This window comes from Thunnus maccoyii, chromosome 13, assembly GCF_910596095.1.
Source record: "Thunnus maccoyii chromosome 13, fThuMac1.1, whole genome shotgun sequence".
NCBI lineage: Eukaryota > Metazoa > Chordata > Actinopteri > Scombriformes > Scombridae > Thunnus > Thunnus maccoyii.
The window spans coordinates 25449061-25464589 of NC_056545.1; the positions used below are offsets into that span (position 1 = coordinate 25449061).

The 15529-nt window shown below is 39.5% G+C and overlaps 1 protein-coding gene across 1 annotated transcript; it reads left to right on the top strand.

The window, feature by feature from the left end:
• Positions 1 to 452: 452 nt before the first annotated feature.
• trpv1 (transient receptor potential cation channel, subfamily V, member 1) lies at positions 453 to 14508 on the top strand. The gene is made up of 16 exons (XM_042431489.1): positions 453 to 508; positions 2479 to 2709; positions 2896 to 3053; positions 3148 to 3300; positions 6032 to 6169; positions 7254 to 7552; positions 8048 to 8224; positions 8311 to 8466; positions 8548 to 8643; positions 8731 to 8801; positions 10431 to 10596; positions 10683 to 10749; positions 11018 to 11325; positions 11420 to 11541; positions 13379 to 13500; positions 13616 to 14508. Exons 2-16 carry the CDS (start codon positions 2501 to 2503, stop codon positions 13708 to 13710), a joined length of 2337 nt encoding a protein of 778 aa, XP_042287423.1. The 5' UTR covers positions 453 to 508; positions 2479 to 2500; the 3' UTR covers positions 13711 to 14508.
• The last annotated feature ends 1021 nt before the right edge of the window (positions 14509 to 15529 follow it).

Consider the following 15529-nt stretch of genomic DNA (forward strand, 5'->3'; position numbering starts at 1 on the left):
TGATGTAATCCTGTTAAAAATAAAGCAGTGTTAATAATTCACATTTGTCTCCCATCTTGAATATTTTAATTATGAATGTCACTGAACTTTAATGTTCTTATTCTACTTCTGAGGGGGTGATATATTATATTATATTATGGTGTGCTGACTCAGTTTTTGAATGGAAGGTGCTCTTTACATACAAAATCACACAAGTTCAGAGAAACATTTGGAATGAAGGAGTATCACAGATAAATGTTTGGGTGGTAGGCACCTATTTGGGCCCGTCTAACAGTGAAAAGGGGAAGTCATCTTAAGAAAGGAAATAGTCACATCGAATGAACACAGATCTGCCAGCCCACACTGGCAGGCAGTCACAGGACCACAGCAGCCTTGCAAACACACACCCATTGAAGTGAAACCACAAAGAGGCAGATGAGACACGCAGGAAACATTATAGAATAAAAAAAAAAGAAAAATCGCTTTATGAATATAAAACAGAAGTGACACAAAAAGCGGTGCAAGAACGGTAAGTTATTCACTTATGATCAGTTATTTTCAGAGACACAAGGATGTTATATATTTTAAGGAGCCACTGGTCTTTCTTTGAGGGCTGGAAACATCTTCAGCTTCACTGAGTTACTTAGACAGGAAACTGTGATCAGTATATTCTAAATGTCAGATAATGTATCGTCAATATGTGGTACTCATATGTGGTATTCATGCCTTTGTGGTATTTTTTGCTGTCTTGGTATGAGCAGAGATGGTCAATACACCCTTTTAAGCACTCAGACTTCCAGTAATGTGCTCTGATATTCTCTAGGGCGGGTCACTTTATCTCCCACTGGCTTGTTTCTGCTAATCTCTATTACGTTAAGTGTGCATCTCAGGGTGCAGCACAATAGGACTCGCACACCCGGCTTTCTTCAGGACGCTCCACTGTACTGTTTTTATGTTTTTGACTTGAGGATCAGATAGTGAACAAAGAAGACAATCTGGGACAGGAAGACTTATTGCTGGTGGGTCAAATGATGTGTTTGGTTTTGTTTAGCAGTTTCTAATGATTATATTGCTTCAGGTCCTGAAGATTATTGGCAAATGTTTTAACAATGTCTAAACATAACATTTTTTCTGTACACCCTTATTACATGCTGCTGTGATTTATCATACATTTTGTACATTTGAACATATACAGCCATGCTGTAGATTCAGTGCACAGCTTGGATTGTGGTTGTTTAATGTGTTTAATGAGAAAATAGATTAGCTAAAGATACAGACAGAGGGAACACTGTCTCTCTATAGTCTTTATTAATAACTTGAAGTCTGTAGCTGGAGTGTTCTATTAAAAAACAGGGCTTATAGACCTAAATGACTGTATGTCATCAATCAATAGACTCATAAATAATGCAGCAGGGTGTGATAACATGGATAACATGCAGTGAAAGAAGGCGCTTCTGTACACAGTTTAACATGTACTGCTGTTGATGTGTATGAACATTTTGCAGCTCTGTCTTTAAAATATTGTTGCTCCACTTTTGTCAGTGAAAGCAAATATTTAATTCATCATTCAGATGTGGTGCAACTAACTGATTATTAAAATGAATTTTATGAACCATTGAAAAATAGACTTGTGTAAAAATGGATATGCTTACTTCTACTTTTTCATCCTTTGTTTCTTGCTGTGCTATATATTCCTTGTGTGATGATCAGTTTCCACTGAGTCACTAATTCCCCATTTTCTGACAAGAAAAGGGGAACAAGAAGCCACCAAAGATTAGGTTCCTGTTATCCTGAACTATTTTTCATTTATTTTACTAAGTGGTTCTGTTTCTACTGTAAATAATTTGATTATTCCGCACAGAACTGGCTTACCAGATCAAGTGCTGTCATGGAAATACTCTTATAAATAAACTTCTTTGTTAGTCACTTGGGGTGAAACATCACATGTTTGAAAATATTTCTGTGCCTCTAAGGCCAATGACATGCTGCAGAAGTGATCCCCTTGTGGTAAACATGTTTCAGACACAAATGAGACAAACACACGGTAACTAAAACCACCAACACTTTGTCATGCATTGTTTACAGCAGTGGCTCGCAGCTGTTTTTGGCTTGTGACAGATTGAAATGAAGCAATGTGCTAGCTGCTACTACTCTCAAATTGATTCAAGTAATTTTTGAGGCAAGGTAAAATGTGTTGCACTAAAGAAGATACAACTGGCTCCTTTGCACATTTTAAAAAACTCTTTATTAGTAGTTCTGCAAGCTCCACAGAAAATTTACCTACAATATTTTTCAAATCAAATGAGTAATAAAGGGTAGCTCCCAGCCTTGTGCACTTTTTAAAATGTAAATATGTGATAGAGAATTAGTGGAATCTGATTAATTAACCACATATGTTTACTCCCTCTAGCACCTCTTGACCTTACACTCTTATTATTAATCATTAAATTCCCTTGATCTGTTGTGTCATGTGCATTCATGCCATATTTCCATATGCAGAGCACCTGAGCAAGAGGTGAAGATGGATAAATCAGAGATGTTCGGCTTCTCTCTGGAGACAGACGACAGGACGGAGGAGGAGAAATCACGTCATAAAGCTGCAAAAAAGGATGGTCTAGTCTGTGCTTTGGGTTTGGGGCAGGAGGCGCCCAAAGCTCCCATGGACACTGACTACCAGGAGGAAATGGAGGACAGCAAGCCTCAAATCAGATTCAATCTCAATTTTGACAAGTGAGCCTCTCCATGAAGCAGTAATATGATTTCTGCCTTTTTTATTACTCATTAGACCCCCGGGTGCTGAGCATCATAAAGTATGACTGCTGTGACTGTATGTATGACTGTGTGAAGCTGCTTGACCTTTTGACCCACACAAATCTTTTGTAACCCAGTCGACTGTAAAACATATTTTGTTTACAGAGGAATTCGAGGTGAGAAGCAGCATGATAAGAAGAGAGACAGCAAGACATTTAACATCGATACGTTGTTTGAAGCAGTGGCCAACAGGGATGTCAAAAAGCTGGACGGCCTGCACCAGTATCTACAACAAAACATGAAGAAACTGTCTGACTCCTTGTGTGAGTGTGAACAGTCCCACAGTGCAACAGCTGCAGCTAACAGTAAACTGCTGACTTGTAAGGTAACTCTCTAAATGTGTGGTTACACCTGCAGACCAGTCCTACGGTAAGACCGCCCTGATGAAGGCTTTGCTGCACCTCAGAGACGGCAAGAACGAGACGGTGGAATTATTAATCGACATCTCAGAGAAGATGGGCGACATTAAAGAGTTTGTGAATGCAGCTTACACAAACGGCTACTATGAAGGTAAACTTTTTTCTGTGAATCTCAGAGCTTAAATTTGACTTAATCCTCTCTTGTCTGACTATGTGCATCTCTGCCTGCTGTGACAATATTCTTTAAAACAACTTTTTCCATTACTCTCTTTGTTTTTTTAGACACAACAAAGTAATTGCAGTTTTTCCAGTTATTGCCGGACTGAAACCTAACTATGATAAATGTGCTGTGTTACAAATGAGGTCTCTGAAGGAAACAATTTTGAGCTCTGTGGTGATCTGCCATTAAAATGGTCGGATGGCCCAATAGATGTCCTAGTTATACATCTCCCTGAAAACATGGAACACATTACAAAGGAAAACTTCAATAGAAAGTTAGATATAGTTGACAGAAAAAGTTTGGACAATAGCTAATTTAACTTTATATGGAAAAATAACAGTGATAAACTCTAAACTCTAAAATTCCTCAGTTTATCTATATTCTCATGTCATTACCTTCCCCGGGAGACAAGCTGTTTAAAAAATATGAACAGAATGTGTTCAGTTTTTCATGGGGCGGTAAGCCAGACAAGATAAAAAGAGCTTATCTATATAATGATTACAAACATGGTGGACTTAAATTGTTAAACCTTAAGGCACTCAACTTTGCATTAAAAGCATCTGTTATGCCTGACTTTAGTTTAAATCCGCAGTGGTTTTCAGCAAAGTGACTGATGTCTGTTCATCCTCTGCTCCATAAAGAACTTGATCTGATCTACGACATTAAAGAGAAAGTCATTTCCAGACTTATAAGGTTTTTTGGAAGGTCCTTGTCAGCTGGTTTTAATACCAATATCATCAAGCAGAATCCTGTTATGAAAGCCAAGTGTTATGAATTATTTTGATGATGAGCAGAACGAGCCTATTAATTATTGAATTAATATTTGAAAAAGGAATGTCTTATGATGATCTTATAGAAGTGTACTGTTATATTTGTGACTCTCTTACATATAATCAACTCGGGCAGTTATACCACAGACCTGAGGGGTTTTCTTTCAAGCTGCATAAAGGAAAAGCCTGGTTTATTTTGATAAGCCTCGTTAATTTATGTGAGAGTTCCTGTTCCATCTCTGTGGCTTATATGAATTCCCGCTCAGTAACCATGACAACTTATACAGCAGAACCAGGCTAACTGTCATTGGCTTAATTTAGCTGCGTGTCAAAGAATGTCCGACGGGCGGAAACAGTCTCCCAAAACACGGTTCCGCCAACTGTCTTTTCCCGCTCGCCTCCCTTTTATCATGTCCGTGCTCGCAAACATAAAATGGAAGAACTGTGAGAGACTTTTACAAAAATACCTATTTCAGTTAATCCCCATTTCATTCATGGTCACCTTTGTTTGTTTGGAGTGAACATTTTATTTAAAAGCTTAGCATCTATAATTTAAGAAATAAAAGTGTGTCAACGTTGTTTTGAAGTTATTGATTATTTATTCATTCGCTCAATTTGTTCAATGTGAATACAAAAAGGAAATTAAATAAAGTCCAAACCATGACCATCTGCTGTATTTAAATTTATACAGTGGCAACTGCTTAAAGTGATCATAGTTACAGTGATCAGCTCAAAAAGATCAAAAAGCTAAAGACAGAAATCATTCATATACAAAATTAATGCTGTTTAAATAATCCGCCTATAGTAATCAAGTAGTCCACTTACAGTGTTCATTTTGGATGTCTTCATACATGACAACATATGGAAAAACATTTTAAAACTACGGTAATTTTTAAAAAATTTATTTATTTTTATTATTTATTTTTTTAACTTTACTCCCATGATATGTGGCTGCGGTACCATTATTGCCCACCTGAGGCTGGTCCTGAGTGCACACTGCAATCACGATTGAAACAGAAAGTCATTTTCTCTCAATGACAAACGTAGACTCCAAGAAGCTTATGACATTAAAAGGGGGAAAAGAAATCTAAGGAAAGGATCACTGCTCTCTTCGCCACCACCATGGTGTTCATCCCTCCAGTAGAGTTCCAGAGACTGTAGAATCAGTGCCAAGGCTGATGAACACCATTCTTCAAAAAGATATCCCCTCATCTGGTGTTTTGATGATGGTGGTGGAGAGCGCTGTCTAACATGTCAGTCCAAAATCTCCCATAGATGTTCAATTGGGTTGAGATCTGGTGACTGTGAAGGCCATAACATATGACTCACATCATTTTCATGCTCATCAAACCATTGAGTGACCCCTCGCACCCTGTGAATTGGGGCATTGTTATCCTGGAAGAGACCTCTCTCATTGGGATAGAAATGTTTCATCATAGGATAAAGGTGATGACTCAGAACAACTTTGTATTGATTTGCAGTGACCCTTCCCTCTGAGGGGACAAGTGGACCCAAACCATGCCAGCAAAACCATGCCCCCCCACAACATAACAGACCAACCAGATCCTCTCACTGTAGGGGTCAAGCACTCAGACCTGTACCAGTTTTTCCTTTGATTTGCCACCCGTCCGTATATGAATATGTGTGCACGAGTTGTATGTATATGGATATGAATCTACCCTACCACTGTTTTTTTTCTACTCTCTTTTTTTTCTAATATGTTGTTGTTGGTGTTGGTGACACTTAATATTTTCGTTTTATATGTATGTGTATGTATTCTTTGTGTAATAATATTTTTTTTAATGATAATTAGAGATAAAAGTAATTGTATTGAGAGATTATAAAGAAATATGATCTGCTCTCTGATATGTACTGATGTGTGACTCTGACAGGCCAGACTGCTCTCCACATAGCCATCGAGAGGAGAAGTATTCCCTATGTCAGCCTTCTGGTCAGTAAAGGAGCAGACGTCCACGCCAAAGCATGCGGGAAATTCTTCCAGCCACATGACGGCCCCAACTTCTACTTTGGTGAGTGGATGCTGCTGCAGACAGGAGCGCCCTCCTCTGGATCCTCACACAAAGATCATTGGTTATTGGTTAACATTATTAGTTAATGCTACTGCAGAGAGTACTGTACAACAAAATTATCCTGTAGCATTCAGACTATCACAGGGTCATAGGGTGCTATTTTCTTCAGCACAAAAAGACCCTTTTAAGGGTACTCACTTAAAAGGGTACTCCAGTGATTTAGTATTGCACCTCCGTACAGTTGGGTACTCATAAGGGACAAATTTTTAAAAATGGTCAAAATTGATGCTACAGGTTGAGATTTGACATTTTTAGCCTTAATCCCAAACTGAGATGCCCCTGATGTCATCATCAAGATTATTTTTTTAGACTTTGGAGAGCTCCCTTCAGAGCAACAGAGGATGTTGCACAAGCCTGTTTTCACAGGCTGAGTAGTACTCGTCGTGACAAGTAAACTAAACCGTGTGTAAAATTGGTGGGGTGCCCCTTTTAAAGTATGTATGATGTTGAGAGGGTAGTGCAGTTGTCCTCTTTGCTCCTTTTTAAATTCATATCAACACCACCAACAACTGTTGATACGTATTGATGCATGTGTGCATGTCTGTCCTTGCACAGAGTGCTGTACAAATATGCAGAATTTCTGATTTATCTTGGTTCATTTACTGATTTACACCCAGAATCTCAAATCTGGAACATAGACTGCAAAGTCATGTAGGTAACTTGTATATATGACTTGTAAACCTGCTTCTTGGAAAAGACCCTTGGTAGAACACAAGATATATACAATGGACAAAAGTGGACAAAAATGTATAAGGTACCTTTAATATATGGGTAAATATTGTCAAATATTTTCTTAATTGAATCAGTGATAATATTATATCTTTTGTTCATAAACCGTAACAAAAATTTGTCATTGTCAAAGCCCTGCTGTGAAAGGTCATACTTATACTTTGATGAACTGAATGTAGATTCATTTGAAACATTTTGACAGCATACACCATAATGCTTTTTAATTAGTTCTGCAGAAAAAAAACTGTAAAAAAATGCTGCCACTGAAGGGCCTCCCTCTTTGTGTTGTCTCCAGGTGAGTTACCTCTGTCCCTGGCAGCCTGCACCAACCAGCCTGACATGGTGGACTTCCTGATGAAGAACGAGTACCAGCAAGCGGACGTACAGCTGGCAGACTCTCATGGCAATACAGTGCTGCACGCTCTGGTGGTGGTGGCCGACAACACCACGGAGAATACAGAATTCATCACCAACATGTACGACCGCATCCTCAAGACCACCGCCCAACTGCATCCGAAGCTGAAGCTGGAGGACATCGAGAACCACAATGGGCTGACGCCTCTCAAGCTGGCTGCTAAGACTGGCAAGAGCGGGGTAAAATGCTACAGGTTGATATGAGGATATCTGCAGGGCCAGAACAGACATGACTGGATTGAAATGCCAGAGGCACAAATGTACTACAGGGCCCCCGTCTCCACTGATAATTCAAATGGTTGTGTTGTGTTGGTTCCTGTGAGTTTCTGGGTTGAGATTTTGAGACACTTGTTAGGATTGAAGTAGAAACATGTTTCACAGTTTTCGTTATGAGAAACTATTGTTTTCATGCCACATGATGGTCCAGGGGGCCTGTACGCCTGCATCACTTTCCCTGTTGGTAATTCAGGCATAAACATCTTAATTTCTTGAGGCAAAATGAATAATCCAATGAATTGAAACTATAGATATGAAGAAAGTAGAATCTTACACAAGTCTGCAATTTCAGTAAAGTGGATTACCGGTATTCATTTTGCCTTGATGTACTATCTGGATGCATGAGAATGAACCTTCACAGAAATCTTTTGTTTTGGCTTTCCTTCTGTTTGTCTGCAGCTTTTTTCGCACATCCTGCAACGGGAGTTTCATGAGTGCGACACCAAACATTTGTCCCGTAAATTCACAGAGTGGGTCTACGGGCCAGTCCACTGCTCCCTGTACGACCTGGCCTCTGTGGATTCGTACGAGGACAACTCAGTCTTGGAGATCCTGATCAACAGCAGTGACATTCCTGTGAGTCCTGGTATTATAAGCCCTGTCAGAGGAGCTACTGTCGTTATTGCGTACTCAAACATCTGTCTCCCCCTGTCTCCTCTCAGAACCGTCATGAGATGCTGCAGACGGAGCCTCTGAGCCGACTGCTGGAGGCAAAGTGGAAGATGTTTGCAGGTCGAATTTTTTTCTTCAATTTCCTGGTCTACCTCCTGTATCTGATCATCTTCACTCTGGTGGCCTACAATAAGAAAGGAGGACAGGTGAAACTGTGTGATTGATCAGGTTGGTGATCCCAAATGGACTTGTGAAAATGTTACTGATTTTTGTTCTCGGCCCTGCAGCCACCATTTCCCCTCAAGTACGACCGGATGGACTACCTGTATGTTTTGGGTCAGCTACTGACAGCGCTGGCAAACTGCTTTTTCTTTGTTATGGGGGTACGTTGGTGCTCTTGTGCTTTAATTTTATATTACCACCTTGTGGAAGTAAGTGCTCCCCTTATATGAAACTTCTTCTATCTCCAGATAATAGACATGAAGAGGAAACGCCCAAAGATGCAGACGTTGCTGATTGACGGATATTATGAGATTCTTTTGTAAGTAGTAATGCTTATTTCTCAGACATGGTCAAAATTAAAGCTGCCCTGTGGAGTTGCAACTTACAAAAACAAGTTATTTTTACGTTCAGTGTTTTTCACCAAAATGCATTGTCTGTGTTCTTGAGGTCTAGCAAACATTTTGAATGCTTTCCCTTCCACATAAAACATTTACAAAACTGATTTTTTGAATATATGAAATTGTTCAATGTTAACATTCATGATTGCTAGCAATTGGTTTTCTTCTTCACACAAAAGCAGTGGCGGAAAGGTGTGTTGTATCGTCCATGTGTGTCCATAGAAAAATAAAAAGAGTAAAAACATGCTCCATAGCGCTACAGGTGGTCAGAAGAAAAGTTGTGTTTCACTGCCATCTCTGGTTCAAATCTTCAAGTCTGTTTCACCTGGATGTGGTCAGAAATGCACCTTGTCCACACCTAGCAGTGATGTCACAGTGTACTGACACACCCTGAAGTACACTTTTACATCACTGCAGTGAGGTGAGAAGTTTAATGAGATTTAATGTGGCTTTTTTGTGACCATTTTTTAAAGTTAGTTTCCACACTATTCACACAGAACAACACAAACATTCATAGAAGACATGAATACAATTAATGACATATAAATGCAAGATAAAAAGAAAATATAATTGAATGAGAAGACACAAAATACAGGAATGGAGAAAAAGACATGTGACTCATCCACCTCAACCCACCCCTCTTGCTACTTTGCACTTCATAGAAACTTGAAACTTCTTTAACAAAAAATTAATTTGCAAATAGATTTTAACTAAATAAGCAGCTCTTGCCTCATGTGTAATCAACATTTCTATAACTAAAGAACTGTCCACTGTTTGATGTATGAACAATGCAATGATTTTCTTAGCTGCAGTCAATCCAGAGAAGGGGAACTTCTTTTGATACTTTTGAACTTCATTCCATTAATTGTCCCTGTAAACCATGTCAATGAGTGAGCAAACACAATACCAGAGCGCTGGAACTGGCTCATCTAAATGCAATGCAGCTGCCACTAATGTTATTAATTCCACCTGTGCTGCACAAATCAAAAATGTCAGCTATTAAAAGGGGTATATAGTTAGTGATTGTAACTGTACAAAGTTAAAGTAATATTGCACCACTTTTCCACTTTTCCAATTAATAGTCTGACCATACTTTAATAAATCTACATGGTGTTGGTTTATGACACTCGCATTCACCAAGAATTGAACCTTCCACATTCATACTACAATCAATTGAAATACACAGGTGATCTATTTTTCACTAGTTGTGTGATTAAACCAGTTGGCTGCACCAGTGATGATTTAAGTGTGTTAATACTTATGCAAACATGCATTCTCTGATTAATTTAGGTCACTTTGTAAAGATCTGTTTTCCCTTTGACATTGAAGGGTGTTTTCTGTTTATAAAACTTGAAATTGTTTTATTGAGTTGGATTTATTGAACAGCACAGACTGGTGACATGTAACTGCTTCAGATGATGTGAGGATGAATTCTTCCTTCAAAACATGTCATTTAATTTTCTTATTGTTCACACACTGTACAGTACAATATCAGACGAATCTTGCTGTAGCCTCATGTTTTACAGTACAGATTTCTCTGCTGTTTAAAGTTTTGTGCAGGCTGTCCTCTTCCTGATCTCAGCTGGACTGTATCTGGGTGGGCATCAGCAGTACCTCGGCTTCCTGGTGCTGTGTCTCGCTCTCAGCTGGGTGAATCTGCTCTACTTCTCCAGGGGCAACAGACATATGGGCATCTACAGCGTCATGATACAGAAGGTTTGTCCACACAGGTCTCACAGCACCACACTGAACATCACAGTGATCAGTCTGATCCCTTTGACTGTCTCTCTTCTCCTTTGCAGATGATCCTCAGCGATATCCTGCGCTTTCTTTTTGTCTACATTGTTTTCCTCTTTGGATTTTCAGCAGGTATTTCATTTTCTCCTCTGTAAAGTGAAAAAAATAATTCAAAAAGACATCTACTACTCTCACACTTGAAGATATAACTCACAAGGTGATATAATCAAGTTTTTACTCATTTGAAAAGTAGCACCATCCCACATTTAAGATCTATTACTTTCCATAACAAGTAAAGGGCATTTTGAGATATAAACATGTCATAACACTGCTGTTGTCAACATGCCATGAACGGAGGATGTACTGTATTTAATCTGCTTCTTCTCGTCTCCTGTCACAGCGGTGGTCACCCTGCTGACCTGCCCTGCAAAAAGGGGGCGCTTCTTAAGTACCGTCAGCCCTGATAAGAACTGTGTAAACGCCGACTTCAGAACCATCTCCAACACTACGCTGCAGCTCTTCAAGTTCACCATCGGCATGGGCGACATGGAGTTCACAGAGGACTACCAGTACACAGAGGTTTTCTATATTCTCCTCATCGGCTACATCATACTTACCTACATCCTACTGCTCAACATGCTCATCGCCCTCATGAACCGCACTGTGGAGAAGATCACCATGGAGAGTACCAGCATCTGGAAGCTGCAGGTGAGGCGACCAGGGGGCCCTGTGATCAAGTGTCTATTTCAAGGCAGCTGTGGTTTGATGTGGTAGCGTGATTTCAACTTGTGTGTGTTTTCAGAGGGCCATCACTATCCTGGACGTGGAGAAAAGGCTGTCTCGCTGTATGAGGGAGAGACTTCGCTGTGGGGTGGAGAAAAACCTGGGCACTGCTGCTGGAGGAGACCATCGCCGGTGCTTCAGGTTTGCTTCTTTCAGTTTCAAATGATGATACAATTGATGAAATGAATGATGAGATGATGATGATGATCAGGGACTGACGTGTTTGGTAAGGCCCCATCAACAGGTGCAAGTGAATGTCCTGGATTTCATAGAAGTGTACTGCCATAATAGTATAAATATTCATAATGTCTCTGCCTCATCACAGATTATGACCCAAGTACCCATCTCTGTGTACAATGGGTTTGCAAAATTGATTGGTAATATGTACTACTATAGCACATGGAAACTACATTTAAGCCATGCTATGCCGAAATATCTTAACAACTATCGGATGGATTGTGATGAATTTTGATGATGTTGTGAATGTGTTCATGGTGCCCAGAGGATGTAGTCTACTGACTTTCATTTAGCGCCACCAGCAGGTCAACATTTTTATTTATCTCACCATCTACTGGATGAATTGGCAAAAAAAATAGTATCAACATTGATTCGTTTCTGTTGACAGTGAATCTTAATGACTTTGGTTCTTCTGATTTTTCCTCTGGTGCCACCATGTGGTTGACATACTGTATGTTTTTTTTTCTTTTTAAATTATTTTTTACAGCTGTTGGATGGATATTACTGTGAAATTTGATTGACACATCCATGTCCCCCTCAGAACAAATTATCACAACATTGGTGATTCCTTAACTTTTCCTCTCGGGCCATCATCAGGTCAACATTTTAATTTGTCCCATATTTTGGTTTATGACCAAATACATGCAAAACTAATGTTCAGAGTCAATCAGAAAATGTTAGCATGCCAACACGCTAAACAAAGATGGTGAACGCTGTAAACATTATACCTGCTAAACATCAACATTTTAGGATTGTCATTGTGAACATGTTAGCATGCTAAATGCTAACATTTAGCTCAAAGCACTGCTGTTCATAAGCACAGTCTCACAGTGGTGATAGTGTTCTGTAATATTGAGGCCCAGTCCAACGGAAGGGCTTTGGGTCAAAATTTTTACTTTAAAACCATAATTATTTCAGTTGATATAATGCTCTAACAGTGTATATCATTTAATAAATGTGTGTTTTATCAAATTGCCACAACTGCTACACAGCAAACATGAGGCAGGGTAGTATTCAAGCATTGGAGTACTGGTTGTTTCTGGGGGAAATGTAGTGAAGCCGCCATAGGTAATCTGCAATGTGAGCTACCTGCTATGTACTTAAAGGTGACAAGGTACAAACACAATGCACAGAAAGTAGGAGGATCCATTGGTTAATCCAGCCCTGGATAAGGCCTGTAGAAATTAGTATGTTTGCTGTGTTTATGATGATTGAACATTTTAACACAGTTATTAGTCACATTTTGTGATTAGCTACATGTTTCATATGTCCACTGGTCAGGGGTGGTCCTGTTTTGTGTCCAGTTGTGCTGGATAACAGTAAATATGCTTGTGTGTCCTCAAATGCATGACTTGGTGGGTTTGTGTCAGATTTTGCAGTGATAGTAAGAATATTGTGAGGAGTATTGAAGTTGTTATCAGAGTTCCATTTGTTGTTGATATGATCAGTTACTGGATTTGCGTGTGAGAGATGGTCTGCTATGTTACAAAGTCTCATCTCTTTTACATGTGAATGTAAAGATTTTTGATCAGCCACTACAGGTTGATCCTTTGAGAAGCAAAAAAAAAAAAAAAAAAAGCAGGCTTCAGCAAGTAAAATTTGACAAAAGATTGCAGCTGTGTGAGTAGGATCGGTTGATGCATAGTACAATGTGTTCTTCACTAATTTGCCTTCTCTGACAGCTGATTGATGCCTCACACAGTAGACAGTAATTGGAGCATGTGTCCTCTTGTTGTCTCAGAGTGGAGGAAGTCAACTGGAACAAATGGAACATCAACCTGGGCAAAATCAATGAGGATCCTGGGTGCGGGGATGGTGTCCAACAGCCTGCCTCCGACACCCCGCCGCACAGGAGAAACTTAGGTGCGGAAACATGGACACAGACTCAGAAGTGTTTAGATTAGAAAATGCCTTTTAAGCATTTCTCTGTGACATGAAAGTCATCCATGTCTAGTAACATTTCCTCCTTTTTCCACAGGGAGGAGCTGGAGAGGTTTATTCACGGAGGGCAATTGGCGACGGCAGACACACCAGTCCACAGAGATGAGGCCTCTGAGCACCACACCAGTGTAAAGAGCTTCACAACAAAGAGCTTCACTCTGGCTGCTCAACTTGACTGACCTGAGCAAGAGGCATTCAACCTAGAGACAGTATTCAGTTTCAGGTCCCCAACAACTGAAGATCTGACTACCAACTGTCACTCTGACTTGAATTTAAATCTTGAAGTCTTTGAGGCATTTCATTTCATTTCATTACCATGAGCACTGATGAAGAGCATGTTTTATTTGTTCATTTGACTGACATAATGGTGTACAAAAGCGTAATCTATCAATGCAGAATGCAGCAACAGGTGCCGCTTAAATGCCTGGGACATAATGGATTTGAAATACGTCAAACATTTAATCCAAAGGCTTCTGTAAATGCCTTTTCTGTCACCACCTGAACAGGATGTGCATCCTCTGCACAAAGGCCATAAACCTGCTGGCACCTCTGGCAGCCCTTAAAAATCTTTCATGGAGTAATACTGATCATGAAGGTGCTGATCCTGCCCTCCTGCTGGGTGCCCTTTATCCAAGTCCCATTTTCATCACAGCCAGACAAGCTAAATCTACTGCAGCCAGATAGTCCTGGGGATTTCACAGCTTGCTTTGTCTACTCTACTTCCTGTTTCTATTTGGTAGAGGTTGTCCTGGATAAATGGCATGAAAGCACAGTAATTGGTGCAACAATCACCACGTTCAGCACCAGCTGTTGCAGTTACAAATCATATGTTGAGACAGGCCTTTTGAACTGTGCAGCCAGTTGTGAGACTGGCTGTGTAAGAAACAAATGTGTGAACAGTAAGATACTTGAACTAACTGTCACAAAGGACGACGACATTTGAGTTATTATATCTCTGTAAGGCTGAAGTGAGCAGTTCAGACTGTTGCAGATAATCCAAACGATGGTTCAGACTCATTTCAAAGCATAAATTAGAACTTTATTTTATTATTACAATATTACAAAAAGAGTAGCACAACTCTCACGCTCTTGCCTTTTATCTGTCGTACAGAATGACACAAAAGAAAGGCTTGTGGACCTTCTTCCATTTCACAGCAATAGTACAAGAAACAAAAGAAGAAAATAAAATTTAAATAACAAGCAAATCAAGTATTATAAATAGTCACAACTGCAAACTGAAGCTTTGAAACTTGGAAAAAATGTTACAGCTCAGTAACTACACATTGCTAAAATATATAATTACAAAATATTACTCCTTTTCTTACTTTCCATAAAGAATCTCTAAGGAATTGCTCTGTCTATTCAACAAAACTTTATTAAAATAAAAAGACCAGAAAAAACAAAGAAACCAAAAATTGCTGTTTCTGCGTATCCTTACCATCTTCTTTCTCCTTATTATTTGGGGTTTTCATTAAAACCATGCTCATTTTCAAAGGAAAGTCCAAGGACCAAACACTTAAGGCTTTTTAAGGGCTGTTAGGGGGTAGGTGAACAAAACATGGGCGTCATTGTGTTTATACACACACACACACACACACACACACACACACACGCACACACACACACACACACACACACACACACACACACACACACACACACCCACCCTCACACTCATCCACCCTTAACTCTACCCACATCAGCAGGCAACATTCACACACAATCATTAAACTTTAAAGTTACAGTAGTCTAGTAGGTAAGCCAGTGTACAATAAAATAAACAATGCATTTGCTGTTTCACTTTAAACTTAAGTCAGTTTTGTTTACCTCCAAGTGATCTTGCAAGTGATCAATTTGGTCTTTTTGATCAGACTTCACATCAGAATCAGTAGCAACTACACATAACTTAATTCACTTAAGTTACTGCTGTCTGGATCAAAACTCTGGTTAG